General features: G+C 40.1%; 1 protein-coding gene and 1 long non-coding RNA gene across 3 annotated transcripts; both read left to right on the plus strand.

Annotated features, from left to right (window-relative positions):
• The first annotated feature begins 8,373 nt into the window (after positions 1 to 8,373).
• On the plus strand, positions 8,374 to 16,965 carry LOC147912332 (uncharacterized). The gene is made up of 5 exons (XR_015549997.1): positions 8,374 to 8,433; positions 8,804 to 8,885; positions 9,060 to 9,225; positions 15,879 to 15,920; positions 16,917 to 16,965. It is a non-coding gene; the product is annotated as an uncharacterized LOC147912332 (long non-coding RNA).
• Positions 16,966 to 17,589: 624 nt separating this feature from the next.
• ZNF281 (zinc finger protein 281) lies at positions 17,590 to 22,483 on the plus strand. 2 transcript variants are annotated; one of them, XM_087424323.1, is made up of 2 exons: positions 17,590 to 17,686; positions 17,815 to 22,483. In XM_087424323.1, exon 2 carries the CDS (start codon positions 17,829 to 17,831, stop codon positions 20,439 to 20,441), a length of 2,613 nt encoding a protein of 870 aa, XP_087280449.1. In that variant the 5' UTR covers positions 17,590 to 17,686; positions 17,815 to 17,828; the 3' UTR covers positions 20,442 to 22,483. The 2 variants fall into 2 exon arrangements, with proteins under 2 accessions (XP_087280449.1, XP_087280448.1); XM_087424322.1 differs by having other exon boundaries at positions 17,592 to 17,686; positions 17,811 to 22,483.
• Positions 22,484 to 22,725: the final 242 nt, after the last annotated feature.

Raw genomic sequence — 22,725 nt, forward strand, 5'->3', positions numbered from 1 at the left:
TGGGACTGTCACAAATAACTAGAATATAGTACCACTGGGCCTTGCTCTCTCTCCTCCCCAAGTGTAATTCTCCTGAATGTCAAGCATGTGCTCTACTCTTTAAAAAGTATACCACAGTGTACAGCACCCCCATTATTCTTCCATCTCATTCCATGAGAAGGCTTTCTTTCTCAGAGAAAGAAAATGCACTTGGACCCGGGGTTGAATCCCTGGCTCTGTTACCTATTAACCTGTGACCTTGAGCAAGTTAGTCAACTTCTCTGAGACTCTTTTCTTATCTACAAAAGGGTTATTTTGGGAATAAATATGATGCAGTCAATAACATGTTGAGCAGACACCACAGACGCTTGATATATTCTAGATCCTCTTCTGTCTTCCTCAGCTCCTGTGAGATATGGAAATGATCACTTTATAAAACCAAACCAAGCTAAACCAAACCCAGATAAAAATAAATTTTAAAAAAGGAAAAGACAACAGGTTTAAAGTTCTGGCTTCCAAATCCTGAACACTTCTCTCCAGGAACTGTGGTCACATACAGAATGGCCTGGGTTACATATGGTGGGGTCCCAGGGTCCCATCGTGGGCTCCAGGATCAGACATCATGTGTTTCTTTGGGTTGACAGTGGCCAAGTTCCCCAGAACTGGGTTCTCCACTTGTCCGACTTTGCAACATCGATTCAATTTTTGTCATGTACATTGATGAATGCCATTCAGAACACAACTCAAACTCTTGTCCAAACCATATTCTGCATTCCTTCAAACTCGAATAGTGAAATTCATGGATTATCATCTTTGGTAGAAACACAAGTTCTCTGTAGATCTGCTTATGCCACGTTTGTCAGCAAGTAACATTGTGAAAGATCGGGTTTGTCTAATAAGGGTTCCTTGTTTCAAAATCAGTTTATTAGTTTGTTTCCTTAGAAATGTTTTTAAGGTCATTATTGATGGTTTTTCCCTAAAATTTTTGAAGCTATTAAAGTGAGGCTGACTAATATATTCTGTACCATGTAGACAAAACTCTGAAAGTAAAATAAACCTAATGACAATGCAAAGATGTTTGTAATATGTTGTTATGTGAAAACAGCAGGCTGTAAAGCAGTGAGTACAGCATGAGCTCCCCCTCCATTTTAAGAGGGTATGTATATATTTAGGTATTAAAAAAAAAAAAAAGACTAGAAAGGTAGGTACCAAACTGATAACGGTGGTTATCCCTAAGCTGTAAAACTACAAATGACTTTTAACAATAATTTTCTAATTTCTAATTTAGATTAACTGAAAGGTAGCCTAAAATGAGCATTAGTCACTTGTTTAATAGACAGTGAAAAAAGTCCCAAAAGTTATCTTAATTTTTAAAATATGAATTTTAAAATGATAAGCTGGACGGACAATTGTGTTAAGGTTACTTACATATAAAGAGAGTTTACAAATCATAAGCTCTCAAGTGCCTCAATAGAAGTACTTACAAAGGACCTGAACAAATAGTTCACAAAAGAAGAAATTTCCATATCCAACACAGGTATAAAAAAGAAATTCAAATTAAAGGCCACAAAACTTATTAAATTTTCATAAATTGTTTCATGCTGGTATAAAGGAGTAAGAGTAATAGGGGCTACTATTTATTGAGTATTTACTTACAGCAGGCACTGAACTAAGCCTTGAAGCTTAAGTAACTTGTAAGTGGTGAATACAACTCAAAATCCCAGACTCTAAATCATCTATTAGTTGGGTCCAATAATACAAACATCAAGTCTCCTGAAAAATATTGTCAAATTGCTTTCCAGGAGTTTACATCAAAACAAACCCTCTCACCAACTGGTTAGATCCTACCTTCTAGGAATTTGCCTCTCATCCAAAGAAATAATCAGAATGTGAACAAAGATAAATACAAAAGTAAAATGTGTAAATTAGAGAAATAGTGAAATAAACTATGTTATATCCTATTTTGCTGTTCTTAAAAATTTTCCTTTTGGGCCAGCCCCAGTGGCCTAGTGGTTAAGTTCAGCATGCTCCGCTTTGGCGGCCTGGGTTTGGTTCCCGGGCATGGACCTACACCACTCGTCTGTCAGTGGCTGTGCTGTGGTGGTGGCTTGAATACAAAAAAAAAGAGGAAGATTGTTAACAGATGTTAGCTCAGGGCGAATCTTTCTCAGTGGAAAAAAAAAAAAAGTTGTCCTTTTGAGGAATTTTTAACTACTTAGCAAAATGCTCATGATATAATATTTTAAGCCAACAAAACACTCCAGCCAGATAACCATTTGGTGAAGCCCCCAACCCTAGGCACAGAGCTCCCAGACAACAGTTTTTGTGTCCCACTCTTAAATACATATAAGAGAAAACTTAACAAAAAAGATACCCCCAAATTCTATTATCAGTATCATTAGTGTCCATGAAATGAGAATAAGATACTGATAAAAGAAAAAGAAAAAAGAAAATTCAGAGAACAAGAGTTTCTGAATATTAAAGTAATAAGTTCTGACAAATAAAAAACTCAATAGAAGGTAAGAAGATAATGTTGATGAAATACCCCAGAAAGCAGAATAAAAAGATAAAAAGATGGAATGGAAGAAAAAGAAGAAAATTGGAGATTCCATCCAGGAAATCCAATATTCAAACAATAGTGTGCCCCAAAAGTGGGGGGAGAGGGGATGAGCAGAGAAATTAGAGGAAGGAGAGGAAATAGTCAAAAAAAAAAATTTAAGAAAATTTCCCAGACATGAAAGATAAGAATTTTCAGATTGAAAGTGCCTCCAAATGCCCAGATGAATGGATGAATTTTCACCCACACCAACAGCATCATCAGACACTGGGGATAATGAGAAAAAAGCTTCCAGACAGAAAAAAGTAGGTTTCACAAAAAGGATCAAATATAAGAAGGGCATCTAACTCCTCAACAGCAGCCCTAGAAGCTAAAAGAGAACTGATCAATGCCTTCAAAATTCTGAGGAAAGTCATTTCCAAACTAGAATTCAGTACTATCAATTGTGTATGAGGGAAGATGAAGACCTTTTCACATGTGGGGTCACAACTTTCCCTTCCATTCACCCTCTCTCAGGGAGCTACTGAAGGATGTGCTCCACCAAAAAGAAGGAATAAAACCCAGAGAAAGGAAAGCAAGGGGTCAAAGAGGGAGAGCAGGGTTAAAGAGAGCCAAATTCCCACTTGCCCTGGTGGAGAGCCCTAAGATGGAACGAAAACCGAAAGCTAGAAAGCAGCAGTGTAAACATATTATTTAGACATATTGAGTTAGTATAAAAATCAGTTGCCTCTGGGGAATGGAAAATTGGAGGTGGAGGTCAATGTTTTTTATTAGAGGTCTTGGAGAACTATTTGACTGTATAAGCCATGTACATGTAGAACTTTGATAAAAATAAAACTTAAATTTAAAAATTACTGTAGATAATATCATTACTCACTGAAGGAAGCCATGCTAATATGATTTGAATATATCGCTGATATAAAGTAGTTCTACTGAGGACAACACTCCTGCTGTCAATATATTGGATGCTAAGTTGCTGCTTCCTACTCCATTAAGCAATAGGATCAGCTGCCTCTGAAGTCAGCACCCAGGTGAGAGAGAACGAACACTCCAGGCCATTCGCCGAGAGGTCAGAGCTTCTTCAGTTTATAGAATATTAAGTTATTTAATTTAACTAGAAATTAAAATAATGAGTAGCCTTCAGTGATGCCTTATTTTATACACTTTAGGACTAAAGTTTCTTTCCCTTGATTTAAGCAGTAATATTATACTACAAGTTTTGAGAAAGAATGATTAATAGTCCAGGATTTTGGGACAATTTAGCTACTGTTTATGAATTCAAGAGCTGAAAGTCTGGTTATGTTGCAAAGATCCACATTATTCTCAACTACTAGCGGTGAAACAAAACAGGATGTAAGGTGTCGTGGACCCACTGCTCTTGAAAACTGCTTTATCTTCTCATAAGATTTTAGGTTGAGTTCAAAAATTGGTTGAGTAAAAAGTTCAAGATATTTGGCAGAAATAGTAGTTTTAGTCAGTTTCATCTTTTAAAGATGGGATAGATAAGATTTTAAATCCATCTTAGGAATGTGTATTTACATCTTATCTTCTATAATAAATTCACAAATTAATCTTTCATCTACCCTATGAAGTGGGCAAAGATGATAACTACGAGTATAAAGGGAAGAGGAGCAGACACGAATCAGTCATTTCACTTGTCAAGTGCGAGTGTGCTACGGTAGAACAGATGCCACACTAGCAGCCAGAAAATCCAGGTTCCGTCTTCACTCGGCTTCTTTATCTTGTAACGCTGGGCAAGTCACTTATTTTCCTCATTTTTAAAATGGGATGCGGTGAGGCCAAAATGAGATCATGTGCCCTCAAAGTAACTTACAAAGTAGAAAGTGCTACGCAAATGTTTACAAGTGAACAAATTAAATGTCAGGAACTGAAAAGGCAGCTTGCGCAGGGCTAGTCGTGGGAGTTCTGGCTCTTATAAATGCCCTGGCTAGGGTTAGACTTAGAGGGAATTTCCAAACATTTTGGCCTTGTGCCATCTTATTGTTGATTTTTAAAACTTCATATTCTCTATTTCAAAAAGGTTATTATTATTATTTTTTGGTATATGTATAATACACCAAATTTTACATCAGTTGGTATATGGATAATAGAGGAGCCCTTGGATTTGATGAAAGAGTCTGGAGACTAGAATTCTGCAAGTTGAACATCCAGGTGACTTAAGCACTCAGCAATGTGTGTTCATAGTAAGCACTCAATGACAACGTGTTCAGTGAATGCAGGGCCTGAGGAAGCTCAGCCTGACGGGTGTGTCAGACCAACTTAGCACCTTGACACGAGAACTCGACTGAACTACACTCTGAAGTCCAAATGGTACGTGTTCCAAGAATTCTAGTTGGCTTTGGCAAAAGATACAACTCAGTTCAACATGCCAAGATTTTTATGCTTTCTTTGTTTTTCGATTTTTTTCAGCAGACCATGGCAATTACTCAGTGAATTTGTTTGCTAGAACAATTTGCCCGAATTCCACAAAAGAGGCTACTGCAGCCTCTTTTTGGTTCGAAGCAACAACTTCTCTCCTTTGTGTTGTTACCAGACAGCAAAGTAGCATAATCCCCCCATTTTCTTTAGACAGTCTACTGTATGTAATTATCTTTTAGACACAACAGGAAGTATGGAAGTTGTTGTTAGCTCTGATCTTCTGGGAAGTTCTAGAAACCCAATAGGTTGTTCGTTTCTGCTAAATGTTAAGATACTTTTTCAAAACTCTTTCCTAGAAATGTGTAGTGACATCTTCTTAAATGAAAGCGGAAGTCTATGTTTGTAACAGATATAGTGATAAATAGAGCAGCTAATCTGCAAATTTCAGATTTATTAGGCTTTTATATTGATGGAGTCATGTTTATGTTATTTGAAGGAGCGATTCTGATTATAAAAGAAACACAAACCTATTGGAGAAACGAGAGAAAGAAAGAATAAAAATGCCAGAAAAAGACATTTCCTTAAATTTTACCACATAGTAGCAACATTTAAACATTTTGGTATATTTTTGTCCATTTTTTCTGTGTATTTTTATATAGTGATTATATTGTGATACAAATTTGTGTATAGCTTTTTGTCATTTAACAGCTTAGAATACTTATTGCCCCATGCTATTAAAATTCTTTTAAAATCTATTTTTAGAAAATATTTTCTGATAAGAAAAGAAATAAAAATTCGAAAAATATATAGTATTATAAAGAAAATAAAAATTATCCATAATCCTACAACTCAAAGGTAATTATCATTAATACTCCAGCATATTTCCTTTCTTTCTCTTTAAATGCATTTTCTTTTACATCGCTGAAATTATACATTTTGTATCCTGTTTTTCTTCACTCATGTATCTTAAGCAGTTTTCCACATGATTAAAAACTTTTCGTAAAAATTATTTTTAATGTCTGCCTAATGTTATATCACACCACTACACCAGAATTTGCTTAGCCATTCCTCGACTCGGGGCTTTTTCTAACAGTTTAATTCTTTCCTTGAATGATCCAGGAGTCTTGAATTTTATATTAATTTTCAAGAAATAATGAAATAGCTTGAGAAATTCACATCAATAAGCGATGAGAGAGAAAAATGGGTCATTACCCATGTGCAGTCAAGATGGAGTCATTCCCAACCATGGGTGCTGTGCTGGGCTCTCAGATTATGCTGCTCGCACATTTACTTCCCACCTTTTCCAAAGGAGGATCTGAGATGGTTTATAGATACTCACAAATTAGGATAAAGTAAAAAGCTACTAATGGCAGGCCACAAATTTGATTCTGAGCATCCAGGAGCCAAAGCAAATAATTTTAAGATTCACAGTTTCCTTACAATGAAAACCAAGTTCAGCTCAGAAGGGCCGCTTTACCTGGTATTGAGACCTAAGAGAAATCTTTATGAAAGAGTGCCAGACGAGGGCACGGTATTGCACATTATGCTAGAGTCTAGGAGATGGGAGGTCTGAATGCTACCTTTGGCTTTGCCACTAACCAGCAGTGCAAACGGCCCAAGTCAATCACTCTTAGGGCCTTTATTTCCAAATTTAACGGTCCTTTTTAAGTACCCACTATGTCCCTAGAATTACAAAAGCAAAGAAGAAGTTTGTGTCCTTAAGCGGCACAGATCCTGATGGGGAAGACAAGGAGGTAAGCTGCTTGTGTGAATACACGGCAGAAGAGCTATAACAGAGGTATGAACAGGGATGTGAATGGCCCATCTGACATCTTGTGACTTTTAGGTTAATCCAGGCACCAAATATCACCTTCTGTAAAATTCCACTATGTTTGTCAAAATCAATATCCTGGGTCAAGAAATATTAAAATTTTAATAGACTGAACTGACTGAAGTATCAGTGAAGTGACCATAACTGGGAACGGTAATTGCTTTACCTAGAACACTGAGGACACAGACACACACACACACACACACACACGACAGAAACGCCTGTCTGTCCTTGCTCACTTCTTTTATTTTTTAAAGATTTTATTTATTTGCTTTTTCCCCCAAAGCCCCAGTAGATAGTTGTATGTCATAGCTGCACATCCTTCTAGTTGCTGTATGTGGGACTCGGAAGCGGTGTGTTGGTGCGCGCCTGAGATCCGAACCTGGGCCGCCAGCAGCGGAGTGCGCGCACTTAACCGCTAAGCCACGGGCCGGCCCAGTCCTTGCTCACTTTTGTCATTACAACATGGGGTGTTTTGCAAAATCTATTCCATCAAAGAGTTGTCTTTTTTAATTGTATGCTTTGTTGGAAAACCAACTCCCTCTCTATTTCTTTCTTCCCCTATGTCCACTCGTGTTCTTCTCCTGCAAAATAGTCTGGCTAAGCTCTCCTGGAATCTCTACCTTAATGCCCCCATCTTCCACATTATTACTGCAAATCTCCCTTTGCTGTTTCACCCTCAAGTTTAAAATATTCACATTTATTTGGCACTTATTTTTCTTTGGTTTCTTGTACCCAGTCAATCAAATTTTACAACTTTTTTCTGAAGAGCCCTTTCTGATTTTTCACTCACCTCTGTTCTCAGTGACAACTCCCTACCTCCATTGGGGTGAACCCTCATTTGGGATCCTCTCATATCTTCCTCATGTGGTTCTCTGCTTCTGTTTCCCACACCCCTTTCTAATTATTCCCAGGCATCTTTACATTATTAGTGTCTACGGTGATTTAATTCTTAGAATTCCGTTAATAACTTTGCCATCTTCCAGAGTAAATGACTAATTTGGTCTTAACGGAAAAGTACCAAGACTCGAATCAGGGTTTTCCATCCAAGGAGTTTTATTTCACACAATCTCTCCTTTCACTGCTCTTCGTCTCTCAGGCACGAGACCTCTCGAGGGTCACTACGATCTTCTCTCTTAAGACTCAGAATCCCAGTTCTCCAGGAATCCTTCAATATTTCACTTTGTATTTTCTTAATACCATAATCCACCTGTATAAGCCTTTCTGCATTTCTCATCTACAAATTTATTTGTTTTGCTCTCCCACTAAGTTGTGAGTCCTGAGGATGGTGACCATGTCTGTAGCACACACTAATGCGAGTAGCTGACACTCCCCAGGTGACAGTTCTGTCCGAGCCCCTCCCTCCTCTGGCTCTGGCTAAGGGATCTGAACGCAAGCGGCCATATTCTTTTACGATCTTGTTTTTCTGATCACAGGATTGGCTAAGGGGCAGGCTTGTAAACTAGTCTGAGCCAATCACAATAGTCCCCTCCTTAGACCACAGCGATTGGTCCACTGAGGGACATGTGACCCACACGGGGCCAGAATCCAGTCTCACGAGCTGTGAAAAAAAGCCATTTTTTCCCCTTCTACGTAGGAGCTGTAGGAACGAAAGCCTGGACCTGCTGGTCGCTACATCTCCCAGCAGAGAAAAATGATCCGGGAGAACGGCCGGGAAGCAGACAGAGTATTCTTTGCTCATTCTTCTTCTTGCCATTCTGAGATTTAATTATTCAACTATTCATGCAATTCTGATAGCTATCCCAGTATCCTCCCAATAAATCTCCTCCCCTTTACTTGTTTCATCTCGTTTCAGTTAGGTTTCTGTTATTTGCAGCCAAGAGGGTCCTGATTCATATAATATTTAAACTATACCTTGAAATCCTTGTAGCATAGATCTGTACAATGATAACCCTGATATATGGCATGCCATATATATCATATTATCATATCTGGCCAATCATCTTAACCTAAAAAAGCTACAGAAGAAAATTTTTATTGCCAAAACTCTTTAGATTCTGTCCTGAAATTCTTCCTAATTTATTTACTCTCTACAGCCCTTTGGTTACAACACCTGAAAATCGTCGCAAGATAGAATTTATTTCATCTTCAAATAGGGAAAACTCCAACCTCCTGAAGGTACAGGGTCTTTTATTTGCTGATTATCCCTCAAAACAGTGATTTGTTTATTTTACATGACAAATGCGTACAGGATGCTTATTCTGAGCCAGGCCTTGTGCTGAAAATGTCACTCATTTGCTCCTCCCAACAATCCTCTGAAGCAGGTAAATTTTTATCTCTGTTTACAACCAGGAAACTGAAGCCCAGAGAGGTTGAGTGATTTGCCCTGGGTCACAGAGTGAGTGTGTAGTGGAGCTGGAATTAATTCTTCAACTTTATTATGCATCAGAACAACTGAAGTGTGTGTTAAAAATGCAGATTCCTGAGACCAACTAATTTAGAACCAGACCAAGAAAAGGTAAGACTACTCTTTAGATTTTTTTACATTTACCAAATATTCTTATCTCTCATCTGTGGCCTTTAGTGATCTGAAATCTGGTTGAGAATACATTTCATCTTTGATTTTGTAATAGAATAAGATTCTGCCACATGTGGATCTGATATTTAAATTACACTGACCTTGCTTCAATAAATAATACCAAATATATACCCTTCAGGCATTCATGACAGATCTTAATCTCGAACTGACTGCCACCCAGCTCACTGCAGAGGAATAGTGGAAACAGATATTTGAGGAAGACTTGACCAAAGAACACCTTTACTATTTAATCCTTTGGGGCTGCTCACTATCACTCAAACAACATAAATCCACACAAATCCACGTGCTTGGAGCTTGTTAGTTTGGTTCTCTGTGGAAATGCATTAGATCTCTCTTGATTAACCCCCATTCAATGCTCAGCTGACTGCAGTCTGGCTATTGCCTCCACCATGTTTCTAAAGCCGCTGATCCTGAGGTCACCAGCGGCCACCTGGAGACAGTATGATTATGAGGTTCAGGAGGTGTTCAGAGCCAGTCCAGCTCAGTCCAAATCCTGCTTCTGCCACCTCTTGGCTCCGGGACCTTGCTGAACCCCTCTGTGCTACTCACTGTTCTCATCTATAAAAATGGGGATCATTAGGGTACCTACATCCTGGGGAAATTGTGAGGAATGAGTGAGGTGATTAGAACAGTGCACACAGTAGGCATTCAATAAATGCTATTCACCAGAATATAAGCTCTATCAAGGGCAAGTTCAATGTTTGTTCATGACCATGTCCTTGGTGCCTGACATATAGTAGGTACTCACATGTAAATGGATTGAACTAATAATTCCCAAATCCAATGACATTTTCAGGTCTTTTGTCATTTGACCTTACTGTGACCCGTGATCAAACACTCATACAGAGTGAGCTCGTGCCAGGCACTGTTTTAAGCACTTTACAAATATTAACTCATTTAACCCTATAGCAATCCTATGAGATACGTACAATCATTGTGTGCATTTTATACATGATGAAAGTGAGGAACAGAGATGTTTAGTAATTTGCCCAAGCTCACACAGCTAGCAAATGGCAAAGCTAGGACTGGAACCTAGGCAGCCTGGTTTCAGAGTCTGTCCTTTAACCTGTGTTTGCCACTAGTCATTTCTTCCTCCTTGAAACTCTCTTCCATTGGCTTCCATGGAAACACCCTCTTTGAACCCATGAACGTCTATGGGTTCTTTTTTTTCTGCTGTCTCTGAAGCCGAGAAGACATTTCCCAGAACTCTGTCCAAGGCCAAGGCCTTTATTTACTTTACTCTCTCCCTGGTTGATGGCTTCGATTTCCACCATACTCTGATGAATCTCAAATCCATCTCTCTATCCCAGATATCCTTCCTAAGGCTCAACCTTCTGTGTTCAATTGCTCACTGGACCACAGTCACATTCAACATATACAAAATAATAAATGTATTCTTTTCCCCAACAAACAACATTTTTTTCCATTTAATTCTGGATCTTAGAAAGTGATACCACCACCCACCCGTCACTGAAGCCAGAAATCTAAGAATCGCCCATAACTCAGCTCTCTCCTTTTCTCTCCTTTTCTCGCACCCACGTCTATCGATTGTGGCTTCTAAACATTGCTGAATTCTCATAAGCATTTCCTTAGTTTTAATTCCCTTCCCCTGACTATGGCTTCCTAACTGGCTGTCCTGCCTCTAATCTGTGCTGCTTCAATCCATTTCCCTCATTGCTACTAGAGTTACTGAAAAAAAAATTCATGACATCACTGTCCTGATTAAAACATTTCATGATCCCCTTTTCTTAGAGAAGAATAGCTGAATTCCTTGACGTGAAATGCAAAGCCTTTCCTGATCTGGTCCTGACCCCTCTCTGGTTTCATGAGCTTCCCCTCTCGCATGTGAAAACCACTCGCTCTGGCAATCTTGAGCTCCTCGCCGGTCCTCTGGAGAGCGTTGTGCTCTCACAAAGTCTTGATTTTGCAGATTCTCTCTCTGAAATGCCCTCTCCCAGCTGTCTCCCTGATCACTCTTCCTACTCCCTCAAGAATCAGATCTTCAGAAAAGTATCAAATCAAAGGCACAACAGAAAAGAGGCAATCCCTTTGATTTTAGCTACCCTTCCACCATCCACCCATGTTCCCCGGCAAAATTATTTGTTCTACTGTATAAACTACTTATGTTTCTTTTAGTCTACTAATCACAATGAATATACATTTATTTAAACATATTATAAATCCATTTAAAAAATAAATTTACTTTAAATGAAGTCACATCTTTTTCCTTCAAATTTATTGTAGTCTTTATGTTAAAATAATAGGAATCAAGAAAAAAGCCCCACAATCTTGTCCCCGAATCAAATCAATATTTTATTTGTCCATCTTATATTTTGATCCTTATCCATGTGCAGATTCTGTTTCCTATATTGATAGTCACATGCTCCCTAGAATTTTATATTCCACCTCTTCTGTTGACAGGGTCACTCATGTTTTTCTAGTTTGCTTCTGTCTCACTTGTTTCTGACTTACCTTCTCTCCCTCTTGTCCTTTCCACTAGGGAACTAGTGACAACAATTTGGTGTGCATCTTTCCATGCCTTTCTCCTGTTTAATCAGTTGTATTTGGCGAGGGGGAAGGGAGGGTTCTGTCATCTGTTTTACAAAAATGAGAATACATAACACGTGTCTTTTCCTTTTGCTTTTCTCATTCAGCAATGCGTGGAAGTCTCTCCAGGCTAATAAACATAGTTCTAACCCATTTTTTCAGCTGCCTCATATCATAAGGGATGAAGATACCACCATTCCTGTGTTGAAGGGCATTCAGGTTGTTTCCAGTTCTTTGCCACTACACGCAGGGCTATAACAAGCAGCCTCAAATACACATATCCTTGTACACTAATGCTTTTGTTTCATGGGGTTTAGTCCTCCAAATGGGAATTGTTTATAGAATGTAGGTTGGAGCATGATTTATAAATAAATAAAAGCACACAGCATAGCGCCGTACATTCAGAGAAGTTCAGTAAATGATGATAATGAGGAGGATATTTGACTATGTGGTTACCTAGCAGCCTTTTGACGGGAAAAGATATGTTTCCCAGCAACTAGCAAGTATACATCATCAAATGAGAATTTGTAAGGAAAGTACAAAAGCCAGAACCTGGCACGTAGCAACTGAAATCACTGTTGCAAAGCCCCTTTCCTGTTGTACTTGCTAGGCCATCTTAGGCTGGTAGAGGACCAGGGCTATGTGAGCCCTCTGACTGGACACTGAGGCCCTCGCCTTATGGGCTAATCAAACTGCAATATGCTTTCAACAAACCTCAGCTTTGAAAGATCTCACCAATTGCCTCATCTTGAAGCTGGTGACTTCAGAGTTACGAAGGCGGCTATTGAAGGCAGTGTGTGCGTGAAAGAGCATTACATCAGGAGTCAGAACACTAATCCTTGGCTCTGCCAACGTGTCAGCACTGCGGTGCTTTGAGCAAGCCTCAGAATCCCCACATACAAAATAAAGCTAATAAGATGCTGCCTACTTTGCAGTATTGTAATGGGGAACAAACAGAGTAATGTAAATGAAAGCGCATTGCGAGAGCTATACATAGATTAGCATTGTTAATATTACCCTGACTCTTGAGTAGGCAGTGTGCTGTGTATGGGGGCAACTTTCCTGTTCTTTATATCGCCGGGAAAGAACATATTACCACTTAAAAGAAGATTGATTTTGTAGCAGTCACGAAGTGCACTCTGAAAGTACAGAACAATCAGTATAAAAATAACAGACTAGACGTCAGCCATTGACTCTTATCTACAGACATTCTTCAGTGGACTTCTGTAACAGTGAAAATATTTGCAAAGCTGCCTCGGTTTTTCGTGTTTCATAGATAAATGAGAATAAAATAAGAGAGGAGGATTTTTCTCTCCCCTTTCCCTGAAGTTTCTATTTTTAACTCCTATACAGTATCAGATGTAATATCCTGGTGTTCCTTCCCTAGTCCTGGCTCCTGCCCGTAAAATACACACATGCTACAGGAATCCAGCCACATGGAAGAGGCTTCCTGCCCAATTACAGTTATTTTTACTGGGACTAAAACATTGAGAAGTCGGTACCTCTATAGACAAATACTCCATATGCGTTATGGATGAATATGTCTATGGATGGAACAGCAGAAACCACCTAATAGACATGATGGATGGTTCAGGGCAGAAACGTGGCGCACCTCCAGTGTTCACTCTGCTAGGACAGAATGTTGGTGTAAGGAGTTCCAGAAATCTCAGTGCCAGTTAAGTTTGGCAGTTGGTTCCTTCCAGCTGTTCTTAAAGGTATTCTCTCTGCAGGGATTTAAAAGTGGCTCATAGTTATGGCCTACAATGTTTAAGTGTAGCTGTTTGTTTTGATTCTTCCCTTTGGAAAATAGAGAAAACGGGATGTTTATCTAGTAGGGAAGGGTTTATGAAGTTCTATAGAGTCTGATCTAAATGATCACAACTGTCAAGTGCTGGTAAAAACAGTGGGGGAAAAGTCATCACGTGTGAAGCATACAAGGAAATTAATTGATTATTATTATGAGTGTCTTACCTCTCAGCTGGTTGTGGTGCATCAGGTAGATAACCCCAGAGGAAGAGCGGCGGAGATTCCTTGGAGGGATTTCAAATTTCAGACTGTCTCAGGGTCTCTAGAAGTCCTCATTTTGGGGCTTGCTTATCCGGCTCTTAAGTGTGAATTTGTTGAAGAAAAAGGAGAAAGAGAAAACCTTTTGAGATTGAAGCTGCCTTTATTTAAAATCCTTTTTCAGTCTAAATCCTTTTTTCAAAAGGGAGATTTTTGCTGTTGATCATTGTACATTACTTTAAAGGATTAAATGTAGTAAAATTTAAAATGTATAGCAAGTAACATGGAAGGGCACTAAATGAAAATATTGGAACATACTCCATATTCTTCTCACTTTACCAAGACATGGGGGACAATGTAATTTTTTTTTTTACTCTCTTTTCTTTTAGAGAAAACTGAATGTACAAAATAAAAATAAATGACAGGAATGATTATACGCTTTACAGAAGGGCTCTTTGACTTTCAAAGGATCATATGGATTTTATGTAAAGAGCTGAGTTTCTTAACATATAGAAATCATACTGCATATTGTGCATATTTTATTGCATAGAAATCTTTTTTTCTTGAATTATCTAGGATAGGGGCAAACAGCCTATAAAATGAGTACCAAGTAAGCAACTTGAACTCACCCTGCACTATGCAGATCTTGACAAAGGCTACTTGAAAGATGGAATTGAATGTCAGCATTGCGCTTTGGGACATCACATGTACATAGTGAAAAAACTCTCACTATACTAGAAGTTTTAAACGTTTATGAACAAAATGGAAATTTTTGGTTGTTCAAAACCTCTTTCTTAATCTTAATACAAATGCATGTACTGCAATAGCTTTAGTCTCTGAAATTGTATAGATAGTAGTACTGAAAACTAATAAGATTATTTGTAACAAATGGCCATATTAATGTAAAATGTCAATAATAGAGGAAACTGGATGTGAACTCTCTGTATCTTCTCAATTTTTCTGTAAATCTAAAATAGTTCTTAAAAAATTAAAGTCTATTGAAAAAGAAACAACAAGGACAAAACTCCTTTTTATTTTATTCAATCTCCTTGTTCTAGCATTGTTTCCATTATCTGTAAGATGTAAGTATTCAGAGGTAAAACAAATATTAAAATATTCCAGTAATATTTTCCTTTGAAAATATCATATTACTTAACTATTTGAACCATTTCCAGATCTTAGTCCAGACTCCCATTTAATATTTGGTTTATTAGAACCTAACAAGAATAGTACCATATAGATTTTTATTTCCTCTGTAAGGCAAAAACACGTGGAATATTTCTTGCTCCCTATTATCTCTAATAAGTTGAAACCATATCAATTTTATTTACTTTAAAAATTTAAGATTTTAGATTTGAGTGAGATTTAATTTATATTTTATTATTTTCTAAAGCTAAGGACTAATAATAGCTGATCTTTGAAACTTTTATTATATATAAGATGCAATAAAAATGTGTATAGCTTTACAACAGCTGATAATGCGAAATTTTATCTTAACTTGAACTGGCTTTTTAAATATTATTTAAAAACTATTCATACTTATTACCTTAGTTTATTCTTTTAGCTCTTTTATACTTTAATATGGAAAAAAATTTTTTTACCCCATTGAAGACTGCAACATTCTAGTTGCTGTAATCTAAAACAGTGCTTAGAAATACTGATGCTTAGGGCTATTTCTGTGATTACTTTGATGACATTTTCTGAGTTTAATTTTTTCATTATGCAGCTATCTTTCAGAGACTAGCATATTGATTTTTATAATTAATATTCTGTGTACCTGAGACGGTATTTTTATTTTTCTATTTCTAGAGAATTGAACAGCATAACTGCTCTAAGTGATGTGCTGGTATGTTATCTTATAAATGCTCAAGGTACAGCTTCTAATGTTGAAAAATAGAAAAATAAATTGACCTTGATGAAGTGTGTCTTCTTTTGTCTGTTCCCAGGAAAGTTTATTTCAGGTATTTCTACTGCGGAAATGATTAGCGTTAACAGCCTTTCCCCTCCATTTTATTTTACAGGGTCTCTTCATCTTCCTGATATATGGGGTGTACTACACAGAGGTAAGTCTGCTTGGAGTATCTCAAGGCTGACAGAGTGAATGAGAGAAATGACAGGTTTCTTATCTTGATAACTGAGGCACAAAGTTGGCTTTTCATATGAGTGTCCCACTGCCCTTCATGCTTGGACTAGCTTATATGCATCCAGCTTACCATTAAACACCGACACCCTGAATAAAGGGACAGCCTCATTTCTCATAGGCATTGACTAATATTTTACGACTGCCTTAAGTTTTTGAATTTTCAGTCTTTCTTTTAACACTTAACCATACTTGACAGTATTAAAGTTTCACAGCTGGAGTGGCAGAATACTTATATGTAGTTGCATGGAGTTAGAAAAATACTAATATTTCTTATCTCAAAATGCTCATTAAATATTGTCTTTTAAGTTTTTGAGCAGGCTCAGAGAGGCCCATAAGAATTAGTTAATAACCCTTATGGTTTCAATTGTGAAATTTCTCAGAAAAGTCATTTATGATTTAATTATGAGAAGTTATTTAGCTAGAAATATTGTGAGAAAATGGACTTGTAATTTCATTAAGAAAATATACTATGTAAATAAATTATTGTCACAGTTCTAGTTCTTTTATGAAGAAATGTCTGATTTATAAATACTCTTTGTTAGGACAGTTGCTGGTTTAGATTTTTGCATGCTTAATAGGAAAGTGAGTGCCCTGTGTACATTAGGCATTGAATAAATATTTGTTTGATTTTTGTTGATCTAACTTTGATTTCAAGATTTTACTGTGGAATTTTCCCGTGAGAGAGAAACTGGTAATTCTGCTGCGTTTCTCAGGACGTATTCTACGCTGGGGGAGGGCACAGTGGGTCCTAGTAGAGATCTTAGAAGGGCCTGGTGGTCAGTTTCTCATAAACAACACAAGAGGCCAGGCAGCTATGTAACGTGGCAAACTGCCTTGTTAGCCAGCCTGAGCAGGTATGCGGGCATTTAAATACCATCTGATGATGATGAAGCCTGTCTGTGGGCGTGTTTTACAGGGCTGCCGCACCTGGATTACACGCGCTTTCCTTTTCCAGTAGCCTTCAGGTAGGTTGGCAGTAAGACAACTTTTTTTTTTTTTTTTTTTTTGCAACGGTACCTGTATTGCGGTTCCAAAGTAGGCTCTTCCTATAAATGCAAAGGACACGTGCCCATTATGACAGTGTTTCCAACCACCGAGGGATAACAGAAGCAATCCGTTTTAATAAATGTTGAGCATTTGAAGCTTCATGCTTTGAGGCAGAATGAAAAGAGCCCTCAGTGACCCACTTCTGGGTCTGGATTTTGACTCAATACCCAGACTGCATACTGTGAAAAGAAGCAAGCCCCACCCCCCAGGCCTCAGTTTCCCCATCTCTCCCTCCAGCCCCGAGCCACGCCGCAGCACTGCCCCGCGTGTCTCCACGCTCCGGGGATCCGCCTCCTGAGCGCCTGACCCACGTCCCCCTCCTTCGGCGCGGCCCATCAATCACGCCTCTCCGCCTCGGAAGCCTCTCTCCCGGGGGCTCCGAGGCCCCGCCCCTCGAGCCCGGGGCCGCCCCTCCGCCCAACCGCCCGGGTGATTGACAGGTGGGCCGGGCGGAAGCTGCGGCGCAGGCGCGTCGGCCCCGCCGAGCTCCCCTCCGGCCGGGCCGGGGAGTTCCCGGCAGGCCCCGCGCCGCGGCTGCGCAGTGCGGGGAAGGCTTTTAATTCCATTGTGGAGAGGACGGCGTTATTTTTATTAACCGGAGGCGGCGGCGGCGGCGGCGGCGGCGGCGGCGGTGGTACCGTAAGTGTGCCGGGCGGGGCGGGTCCGGGCGGGCCGGGGGCGCGGGGCCGCGCGCGCGGGGCGGGCGGGCGGCGGCGGGCGGGGGTCCGGCCGGGTCCCACGGCCTGCTCTCCCCTCTCCTCAGCCAGGCCTCGTCCGGGGCATGAAAGTCGGCGGCGGGCTCCTGAGCGGCGGCGGCGGCGGCAGCGGCTCCGGCCCCGGCGGGCGGGCCGAGATGGAGCCCTCCTTCCCCCCGGGCATGGTCCTGTTCAACCACCGGCTGCCCCCGGTCACCAGCTTCACCCGGCCCGCGGCGGCCGCCCCCCCCGCGCCGTGCGTGCTGCCCCCCGCGGCGCCGGCCGCCGAGCCTCCCCCGCCGGCCCCGGACATGACTTTCAAGAAGGAGCCGGCGGCGTCGGCGGCCTTCCCGGCGCAGAGGACCTCCTGGGGCTTCCTGCAGTCCCTGGTGAGCATCAAGCAGGAGAAGCCCGCCGAACCCGACGAGCCGCAGCCCCACCACCACCACTACGGGGGCCTCTTCGCCGGGGCCGAGGAGCGACCCCCGGGCCTGGGCGGCGGCGAGGGGGGCGGCCACGGCGTCATCCAGGACCTCAGTATTCTCCACCAGCACGCCCAGCAGCAGCAGCCTGCCCAGCACCCCCGCGACGTGCTGCTCGGCGGCGGCAGCAGGACTGATGACCACCCCGGCACCGAGGAGCCAAAGCAGGACACTCACGTCAAGAAGGCGAAGAGGCCAAAGCCGGAATCTCAGGGAATCAAAGCCAAGAGGAAGCCCAGCGCATCTTCCAGACCTTCTCTGGTCGGAGACGGAGAAGGCGCCATCCTCTCCCCGAGTCAGAAACCTCATATCTGCGATCACTGTAGCGCTGCTTTCAGAAGCTCCTATCACCTGCGGAGGCACGTCCTCATCCACACGGGAGAGAGGCCCTTCCAGTGCAGCCAGTGCAGCATGGGCTTCATTCAGAAATACCTGCTGCAGAGACACGAGAAGATCCACAGTCGGGAGAAGCCATTCGGATGCGATCAGTGCAGCATGAAATTCATCCAGAAGTACCACATGGAGAGACACAAGAGGACGCACAGTGGAGAAAAGCCATACAAGTGTGACACTTGCCAGCAGTATTTCTCAAGGACGGATAGGCTGTTGAAGCACAGGCGCACGTGTGGTGAAGCCATAGCGAAAGGAGCCGCCAGTGCAGAACCTGGGTCATCAAACCATAACAACATGGGTAATCTGGCTGTGTTGTCTCAGGGAAATACAAGTTCTTCAAGGAGGAAAACGAAGTCAAAAAGCATAGCTGTTGAAAATAAGGAACACAAGACTGGTAAAACAAATGAATCACCAATTTCCAATAATATCAACATGCAGAGCTACTCCGTAGAAATGCCTACTGCGTCTTCCAGCGGAGGCATAATTGGCACTGGGATAGATGAATTGCAGAAAAGGGTGCCAAAACTGATCTTTAAGAAAGGAAGCAGAAAGAGTACAGATAAAAGCTACCTTAATTTTGTGTCACCATTGCCAGACATAGTTGGACAGAAGTCCTTGTCTGGGAAACCAAGTGGCTCACTTGGCATAGTATCGAATAATAGTGTGGAGACCATTAGTCTTCTCCAAAGTACAAGTGGAAAACAAGGTCAAATAAGTAGTAATTATGATGACGCCATGCAGTTTTCAAAGAAAAGAAGATATTTACCAACTGCCAGCAGCAACAGTGCCTTTTCCATAAATGTGGGACACATGGTCTCCCAGCAGTCCGTCATTCAGTCTGCAGGTGTCAGTGTTTTGGACAATGAGGCCCCATTGTCACTTATTGACTCCTCAGCTCTAAATGCTGAAATTAAGTCTTGTCATGACAAGTCTGGAATTCCTGATGAGGTTTTACAAAGTATTTTGGATCAATACTCCAACAAATCAGAAAGCCAGAAAGAAGATCCTTTCAACATAACGGAACCACGAGTGGATTTACACACCTCAGGAGAACACTCAGAACTGGTTCAAGAGGAAAATTTGAGCCCGGGCACCCAAACGCCTTCAAATGATAAGGCGACCATGTTGCAAGAATACTCCAAATACCTCCAACAGGCTTTTGAAAAATCCACTAATGCAGGTTTTACTCTTGGACACGGTTTCCAGTTTGTCAGTTTGTCCTCACCTCTCCACAACCACACTTTATTTCCAGAAAAACAGATATACACTACATCTCCTTTGGAGTGTGGTTTCGGCCAATCTGTTACCTCAGTGTTGCCATCTTCATTGCCAAAGCCTCCTTTTGGGATGTTGTTTGGATCTCAGCCAGGTCTTTATTTATCTGCTTTGGATGCTACACATCAGCAGTTGACACCTTCCCAGGAGCTGGATGATCTGATAGAGTCTCAGAAGAATTTAGAGACTTCGTCAGCCTTCCAGTCCTCATCTCAGAAATTGACTAGCCAGAAGGAACAACAGAAAAACTTAGAGTCCTCAACAAGCTTTCAGATTCCATCTCAGGAGTTAGCTAGCCAGATAGATCCTCAGAAAGACATAGAGCCTAGAACAACATACCAGATTGAGAACTTTGCACAGGCATTTGGTTCTCAGTTTAAGTCGGGCAGCAGGGTGCCAATGACCTTTATCACTAACTCTAATGGAGAAGTGGACCATAGAGTAAGGACTTCAGTGTCAGATTTCTCAGGGTATACAAATATGATGTCTGATGTAAGTGAGCCATGTAGTACAAGAGTAAAGACACCCACCAGCCAGAGTTACAGGTAAGGTCCCAAAAGTGATCAGGCTGGAGGTCTTCTAATGTAATTTTGTTTTATTTTGAGAACACTGCCATTGGAATGTTTCTACACGATCCTATTAAGAATAATGTAATGCCCTTTCAATGCAACTTTTCATATTTAGTTTATTTTGTTAGCGTGATTTTAGCTCTGTTTGTATTATGATTTTTAATCAAAATCAATAGATTAAAAATAGTTTGACATTCAAAGTGACAACGTTTAGCAATCAAATTTACGTGTATAGATCGTCAGGGAATAGCCCAAAAGTTAAATGCAAAAAAAAAAACAAAACAAAAAAACCCTACAAAAAAACAAAACAAAGAAAACACACAAAAAAAACTTTGTTGCTAGGATTAAGGTTATTCTAATTGCTTTACTCTCAGGAAAGTGTAATAACGCATGGGAATTCTGTACGTTATCGCTGTAATGGAATATCCAATTTACAGATAGTATGATATACATTTCATCATTTAAGTAAGGGATCGAAAACATTTCAAATTGCTGTCTCCACCTGGGCTGATCCAAAATTCTGAGATGTTGGCTACCTATATTTTGTTGCAGCTTTTAAGTGTACTCTGAACTTCCAGACCAATTCATTCCAGCCTGGTAGAACAAATGTTCTTGGATCTTTGATCAAAGCCTGGAATGATAGCTTTAATAAAAGAAGAAGAAGAAAAAAGCACCCTCTCCTTGTCCCAACTGTAACAAGGCTGTACTTCCATTAAGATCTGCTGACATCTAGCATAGTGTTGAAACCCAAGTGGTTGGTTGGTTTCAGTATTGGAACCCAGGTTGGAATTACATGATTCTTTGAAATTTGGGGTATGTGGTATTTATTATACATGGCCTAAAAACATTGTTCTCTTGTCTGTGCTTTTACATATCGCCCACACTTCTGCTTTTTTTTGTTCTTATTCTTAACCTGTCCTCTTTCTTCGAGTTTTGGGCCTTCCTTGTTCCCTCTTCTCCATATCTTGACAGTTTCAATTTTAGAATGATTTACATTCCAGTAGATAATTCATTATGCATTTTATATGCCTTATGGCATCGAAATACTAAACAATAGGATAAACATCCCCTCTACCTTTTTTAAAAACAAAACTCATACATATTTCCATGTATAATAAAACCCCACGTACTCAGAGCTATAGATATTAATAAGGTGGTAATTCCAACTGCTGACATAGCTAGTGTGAGGGATCAGAGTGTGTCTGTATTTAGTAATGACATCAGAACCTCTTTGTGAAATGGCAGCCTTTAATGTACATTTTAAAAGGGTGCATTAGTCAGTATTGTACAGGGGTCTTGTAAAGTCATCAAAACTTGCTATGAACGCTAATTGCCGTTTGAAGCTACTGGTAGACAGTGGCTCTGCTCTAAACCACTTTTTAGCAATTGTATTTTTTTCCTGATTATATTTTTTAATGTACTTTGATGTTTATGCTGATGAGTTTTTTATGTACTTTTGGTGATGTTTCAGTCTTATGTACTCTTCTGACGTCAGAAAAGTACCACTGGTTGTTTGCAGTCTTATTGTGTAATCAGCCTACCACAGGCTTCCATGTATAATAAAGTAATTAATATTGTGCAAGTGTAAAACACTTCTGTTATGAAAGCAGTGTTTGGAAAATAAGAAATTATTAAAAATGGTTACAAAATACTAGTTAATTTCCTCTCCCCGCTTTCCCCCCTTAAGTCTGCTATACTAGCTGAAGGGTCACCTATTTGTCATTGCAGGATTCTTAGAAAATGTGTTTAATCCTCCTAAATACATTCAGTACTAAAAAGTCTGTATTTCTTACTTTGGTAAGTCCGGTAAGTTCTGTTTGGTACAGAGTACAAGCTGTAATCAAAGGATGAAGAGGACCTTTACCACTGTATCTCTTCAGCTGTATGATTTTTCTCCAGTGTTTTGTTTTCTACAGGTTTTGAATTTCTTTAACTTTTATTGTGTGTACTGAATACTGCATATGTATTATTCTGATTGTTTGCTCTAGTTTACTACCAATAAAAGACCTGTTAATCACAAAATTGAAGAAAGGAGGTATCACTTAATATCCAGTCACATTTTACAGATTTTTCTATTAACTACATTTCATAAACTATTCACATCAGTGGTATAACCTGCAGTTTAGGGACTTGTATTTTTATTGTATTTTTTTTTAACTTAAGTATTTCATGTTTCTAGGTTTATTTTATTTGAAAATTGGTTGAATATTTGTGTTTGAGGCACATTATATCAAGGAATAGAAATTTAATATGTAAATTAGAAC

This window comes from Ceratotherium simum, chromosome 36 (genome assembly GCF_057802395.1).
Source record: "Ceratotherium simum simum isolate JZ-2026a chromosome 36, ASM5780239v1, whole genome shotgun sequence".
NCBI classification, from domain to species: Eukaryota; Metazoa; Chordata; class Mammalia; order Perissodactyla; family Rhinocerotidae; genus Ceratotherium; species Ceratotherium simum.